At 34.1% G+C, this 7,183-nt stretch overlaps 1 protein-coding gene across 1 annotated transcript in view; it reads left to right on the forward strand.

Moving 5' to 3' along the window:
• The window catches only part of LOC105450473 (4-coumarate--CoA ligase 1-like), an 8,130-nt gene extending 1,883 nt beyond the window's left edge, over positions 1 to 6,247 (forward strand). Inside the window, exons 3-7 of the mRNA XM_011690326.1 lie at positions 1,022 to 1,229; positions 1,761 to 2,091; positions 2,996 to 3,290; positions 4,168 to 4,729; positions 5,406 to 6,247. Of these exons, the coding sequence (XP_011688628.1) occupies positions 1,022 to 1,229; positions 1,761 to 2,091; positions 2,996 to 3,290; positions 4,168 to 4,729; positions 5,406 to 5,527 (1,518 nt within the window). The 3' untranslated portion in view covers positions 5,528 to 6,247. The remainder of the gene's footprint in view (positions 1 to 1,021; positions 1,230 to 1,760; positions 2,092 to 2,995; positions 3,291 to 4,167; positions 4,730 to 5,405) is intronic.
• Positions 6,248 to 7,183: the final 936 nt, after the last annotated feature.

Here is a 7,183-nt window from a genome sequence, read left to right on the forward strand (position 1 = left end):
GTGTGCTCTTCCGATCTTTCATTTAAAAAAAAGTTCATCATTTTACGATGATTTTTCGCGGAGTTACCGTTAACCAAAGTTGATCAATTTTTGCTCAAAATTTTTCTATGCCATAATTTTTTTGAGCAGTGTATAACAGCTCACTAGTAAATAAGAGTTAAGACGTATAAATAAGATATAGATTAAGAAATACATACATGCTTAATACTGCGAAAAAATAACGCAAACGTTAACACCGGTCTGTGAGACCGCTAATTTTTCAATTATTTTATATTTTATATTTTATTTACACGTTTCCAGCAAATGACAATGAGACCATCACAGTGTTTGGTAGGGACAAATGACATAAAAAATAATGACATATAATGACTACCCTTATAGAAAAGTATTACTGAAACTCCCGGCCAAAATATTACTGGCAGTAATTTACAGTAATTTATTACTGAATATCTTTCAGTAGTTTCAGTAATACTTAGAAAAATATTACTGAAACTACTGAAAGATATTCAGTAATAAATTACTGTAAATTACTGCCAGTAATATTTTGGCCGGTAGTTTCAGTAATACTTTTCTATAAGGGTATGAGTGTTTCTTGTAAATCTTAAGAAAATTATTGACAAGTAATGTTTTAATAGCGGTCTGTAAGACCAATATTACCGTTTAAAGGTTAAGCTCCAAGTACTAGAAATTTAAAAGATAATTACTAAAAGATAAGACATTAAAAAAGGCGATATTTATATTATAGTCAACTATCTTTTTTATAGTCATAAAAAAACAGTTTTTATAATTATATTATTAAACACGTTGCAATTTTTAAACACATTTGTATATTTTATATTGAATTGTAAGGCTTTTATATATAATCTTTACAACATATTTTAATATATTTGTATTAAAAGACTCGAGTAATCATGTAGCATGTAAAAGCGAATTAAAAAGATTATTTTTTATATTCTTTTTACAATATTTTATGATTATATTGACTCTATACAATTGTAAAGAGATATCATTTTTCTTGTAGATAGACGGACTAACCGGCAATCGGATGACATATAAAGAACTACTCCAGAAAAGCGTGAAGTTCGCGAAGTTTTTACAAAAGAGCGGGATAAAAATCGGGGACACAATTGGCATTGCAACTGAAAATCGATTGGATTGGTTTATACCAGTTTATGCGAGCTGTTATCTCGGTGCTATAATTGCACCGTACAATCCTATGTACACAGAATGTAAGTAAAAGTATTATTATATAACATTTATATTATATAACATTTACTGTATTGCATGTTATTTATAATATATGTATATATACATGTGTACATATTATCAGTATTTTGCATACTGTCTTGCAAAACCAGTCACAAATTTTATATATATGTTATCATTAAAGTCCATAATTCGTTAAAACGTGATTTTACTAGTTAAAATTGGTATATTTTAAGCCGATGCTGGAAGGTCGGCCAAACTTGCACGAAGTTTATAAAACAGACTTTTCAATTTCATATTTAAATGTATCTTTAAATAAACTTTTTACAATATCGTTTTGTTTTACTCAAACATGTACATTGTCCTTATATCTAACATATTGAAGCTCTTTGCAAAGCCTTTTGCAAAATCCGGCACTTACTACTAGACGCAATTTTTGCTCTGTTTATCATTCTATATCATATTAATACGTGTGTTATAATAATAACAAGTGTAACTTATGACAAATAAAAACAAGTAAAAACGTCAATTGATTGCAAGCGTTTATCATTTAGATGAATTGCAGCACATATTAAATATCGCGAAGCCACGTATTGTTTTGGTATCTCAGCGCACCGAAAATCTTTTCGCTAAGATTCTACCGAAGTTATCCTGGAAAATGGAATTAATACAGCTGGACGATCAATCACTCACATCAAATGTCCGTACTTTGACAAATATCTTAAATAACGAAACGGATGTAGACTACATGAGATACAAGCTTGCAGAAATCGATGATCCCAGTCGGCATCCGTTGATGATTCTCTGTTCGAGTGGCACCACGGGGTTGCCGAAAGGAGTGGCGCTGTCTCATAAAAATCTAATGGCGTTTTTAACAAAAATTAGGTAAGTCTTATTTATATATCATTTTTTAACTATTTGTTAATACACTTTTAAGTGGTAATGAAATTAATTCAAAATGCATTTGATTAAAACGCGGATCCTTAAATATTAAATATAAAGAGTGATTGTAATTTAGCACAAAATATAATACCATGTATAATAATTATTTTCAGACAATCTTTAACTGTACTGTTAATTTTACTTTTAATCTTACAATTTATTTGCGAACTTTGCATGTACAATAGACCGAAAAGACAAAGTGTCATTCTTTCGCTTAAAAACAATTAAGGATTTGACAGAAGACCAATACGATCATAGCAAGATCTTGGTGCTTCTAATATTTCTATGCGATTTTACATACAAATTCTAGTTTCAATAAACTGCGTGCCGTTACTTTCAAATTCAACACAGCTCTTTACTGAAAACCGAACTGTATTATCATGATTATTAAATTGATGATCAATTTAATAAATACTGCCCAACGGCATCTAATAAAATCTCGCCTACCCCACGATACGGTATAAAGAATTGTCGTAAGGTGGGAGGAATTTTTTAGATGCCGGTGAGCAACAGTATTATTAAATTAATTATCAATATTTAATAATCGTGATAATATAACAGTTCTGTTTCAAGCAAAGAACTGTGTTGAATCTGAAAATATAACAGCACGCAGTTGGTTGAAACTAAAATATGTATGTAAAATCACATAGAAATATTAGAAGCACCAAGATCCTGCTATGACCGTATTAGCCTTCTCTTAATTTAATTTGTGTTATAAATAGACGGTCAGAATATATATATATATACATATATATATATATATATATATATATATATATATATTACGATCATCTATTGTGAATTAAGGGAATTTGATTTTATAATTCAAATATGATTTAAAACGCAGCGTACCCGAGAACCTGGACACAAGAAGCAATGATAGAATATTGGTACTGGTACCGTTTTATCATGTTTACGGATTGAGCTTGCTGTTACTCGGTCTTTTCGCTAATTGCACCTTGATCATAATGTCCGCCTTCGAGCCGAAACTCTTCCTAACCCTGGTGCAAGAATATAAGATCACCCATCTGCCGGTGGTACCGTCAATTCTGACGTTCTTGGCGAAACATCCGCTGGTAGATACGTATGACTTTCGCAGCGTGAGAGAACTCTTCTGCGGAGCGGCACCGCTTGCAAAGGACGTAAGTTTTCTTTTATCATTATGAAGTTGATCGTCCACTTTACCTACCAAACTCTTTTCCACATCCCCCTTGTCCAAATTATCACGGCAAGAAAAGCAGCCATCGGCGGAATTAACAATAAGTGCCGGAAGTGAGTCCTCGATGCCGCGGCTGCGGTGAGAACGAAAGACTGCGAGAGGAAGTCCCCGGGAAGTCATCGCATTTTCATTAGATATATATAGCCTGAGGAGTAACTTTATCGCGTTCAGTTTTGTTTAACCGGTTCACAAAATCGCTAAGGAAGAGTAGGAGGAAAAGAAAATAAAAGGCCGTAATTTTGCGAATTTCGCAATCGCGTTTTTCGAAAAATGCGAAACTGATCTCTTATCGGTGGACAGAGTTTCCCAAAGACAGAAAGGGCAAGAAAGAGTCTATTAAAGTTTTGAAAACCAAACATGCCTCTGAACTTAATGTCTGAATGCCGCTTTTTAGTTAGATATATTGTTGCTTTTGTCTATTTATGTGATTAAGATACAATTGCGGAGCAAAACAGACATTGAAAACGATAGAAAGGACGTTACAAAAAGTATGTTAATTTTTATATTGAATGAAAATACTGAAAATACTAAATTCTATTGCTGTAACAGTTAAAAAATTTTGTTCTGATGAAACTTAAAAATAATCATATCCTGTGACGGATTTTGAAAGACAATACTAATAAAATAATTAATATAATTGTATAACATTTTTAAAGCACAACTACTTCGCAAGTCGTTAATGTTAATTCCATTGCATTAATTAATTAAACAAATTTAAAAAAGTTAATCCAATGTTGGCGCAATCAGTTTGAAAATACTGAAAAAAATTTAAAGTAACTTAATGCCTTTTATTCTCGCAGATTCTAACCGCGGTGAAGGCTCGTATCGGCATAAAATGCGTTCGTAACCTTTACGGCATGACGGAATTGTCGCTATTGGGCGGTATGAATGGACGCAATAATGATGATGATTATGATGAATTCAAAAATCCAGGATGCGGGCGACTTTTCCCTGGTTTTCTCGGCAAAGTGATCGATCTCGAGACACAAGAAACGCTGGAGGCAGGCCAGGTGGGTGAGATCTGTTTGCTCGGGGAGCAAGTGATGTTGGGTTACTGGAACAACCCCGAGGCGACCAGACAGGCTATTGATCAGGACGGATGGTTTCACACCGGCGATATCGGCTACTTCGACAACAAGGAGAGACTACACGTGGTCGATCGCGCCAAGGAGCTAATCAAGTACAAAGGCTATCAAGTCTCGCCGTCGGAGATAGAAACCGTCTTACTGTCGCATCCCACGGTAAAAGACGCCGCGGTCGCTGCTAAACCCGATGAACGCAGTGGCGAGATCCCCGTGGCTTTTGTAGTGAAGCAACCTGGCGCCACGATTACTGCCCAAGACTTGCAGGAGTTTGTCAAACGTGAGTTGTCACTCAGCCTGATGTTTTTTGTCATTTCTCGCAGATTTATTAAAACGTTCTTAAATTAGAACATTATATATTATTTTAATTATTATGAAAAAGTTTCGGGTAAAACTGCACACTATTTTTAATTTTATTCCTTCATAATTTGCCACTTTATTTGTTACTTTATTTGACGCTTTTCATCGCACAATGAAAAATTTTAATTTTAGATCTTCTCTACACTTTAGAATAATAAATTTAAAAAAGCATTTCAAAATAAATTTAAATAATATTAGAGATATACGTATAGATTTATGATAAAAAATTAAAAATTTAATGAATAGCTTACAAGTCTTACAATAATATAGTAAATAAAGTTATTTAGTACGAATGCGTTATCGCATTAAAATTTAAATGAACAAGTAAAACGTGATGCCAGAAATGATAGAGTAGCAGCACTCAATGTTACATCATATTATTACAACGCTATATATTATTACATTGTAATGACATTGTAATAATATTAAACGCTGCGATCAAATTGTTAGTTATCCTCGCTGTCTCTGTAATTTAAATATGTGGCGCTGCAAGAGCGTGGAAATGTTCTGCCCTATCTTGACATTGCATTTTAGTAAACGCGAACCGAGCGACGATATGTATGTACATTAACCGAGCAGTTCAATTTATCTTGCAGAGAAACTATCGCCGCAAAAATGGCTGCGTGGCGGGGTGCAATTTGTTGATGCCATACCGAAGAATCCTGCCGGCAAGATCCTACGCCGCGAACTTCGAGTAATGATCTCTAAATTGTTGTAGTAAAAATCGCATGGCAATAAGCTTGCTTATAAGTATAAATTTCCTTCGACGAAGATCAAAGAAAAGCAATTGAGTTAACAAATTACAATAATTTTTAATATTTTTCATTAATTTATCGCCGAGAGCAAACTAACAATCGTTCGAACAAGTGCCATGGTGCGTATGCTATCAATAAGATATATTTCTGCGGTAATGAACGTTTGAATTGCGAAGAAGAGTAAGCGCCGCGATTTTCTTTCGTGAATTTACGTTTCGCCGCAAAAACGTAAATTTATTGCAGTTTATTGTCAGGTTGATTAATTCGTAAGTAAACTGTTGTAATAAGCGTGATTAAATGCAATCGCTCGATGAATCGGTGTTCCACCCCTAAATATAGCGGGACAGTACAGCGAAAGGGTGTTTCGAGTTATATTATACGATATCACTCTTGCGCCGATCTGCGGTGCCGAGAAAATAAGCGAAGAAACTTGTTGCATTGCACACGTCAACGAAAAATACGCGAGCGCGCGTGCATGTGCTCCCATATTCCATTAATTTTTTTCCTTTTTTTGCAATGTTATACAGATTGGACTTTTTATGTCGAGTGTCGTATGTTTTCCAGTGAGTCTCCGTAGTAATGTGGACAATATCTCTCTGTAACAGAATTAAGGTGATTTTGTCGCTCAACGCTAAGTCGATAGTGTGACGTTGTCATATATACGTCACACAATCACACATGATACAATCTATACGAAATGTTTTTATTGAATTATTAGTCGTATGGAGGGACTAACTTTTGACTGGGACTTGCACGATAAAACCACCTTAAGGCCGTGAGCATAGCACAAGGTGTCTAGAATAATGAGAATCTTATGTAAATCAATTTACTAATAAGCGACTTTATGCTGGATACTCATTGGCACAGCTTTTATGTTTTGCTTATGCTCTCTGTTATGCATTTCATGTGCTCCCGGCATAACTCTTTATAAATAAATAATAGAAGTTATAGCGTATCCCCACAATGATCCCGACTTACTTTGTAACCTTTCCGCATTAAATTATACCAGCGGCATTAGTCTTCCATTTTCCATCCATTAGCAAACTATCCATTTTGTAGTAAGTAGTACAAAAACTAATTTAAGAATAAGTTGCGATTTTTCAAATGGTCTTTCTGCTGAGATCCAAGCTGAGATTTCAGCTGTGTCGTGCATTACGAGTTTGAGTGTCCTTGACCCTTGTGTAAATAAAAATTTGGTCTCTCGTAGAATCTTTTTCTTTTTAACAGAAGCAAGTTGATTTTCGAAAAGGAAAATTATCTGACTCTCGTTCGTTATCTATTCTAAATGTATTCTGCGAGAGATAATTTATCATAATTGATAATGGTTGCTTAACGGAATGGTTAACCGTTATCGAAAAAGTTTGGCATAATTTGCCAGCGATTTCGACGAATGAACGATTATCGGTGTTTTTTTTATTATTGAAAAAAGTTTAATTTTACACAGACCCTCTTTTCTCTTTCTCTCTATCTTTGTCGTATACGATTATCCCAGATAGTCGTACATATAAAGATACGTATGTATGTACACTCGCTCACTAAAAGGTTGCGACACTTTCTTTTTTATAGGTTTCAAAACGTATTAATATTTTGCAAATGCGGACCACGATTGGTGTTATATT

The sequence above is a fragment of the Wasmannia auropunctata genome, unplaced genomic scaffold (genome assembly GCF_000956235.1).
Source record: "Wasmannia auropunctata unplaced genomic scaffold, wasmannia.A_1.0 LD336061.1, whole genome shotgun sequence".
Taxonomy (NCBI): Eukaryota; Metazoa; Arthropoda; class Insecta; order Hymenoptera; family Formicidae; genus Wasmannia; species Wasmannia auropunctata.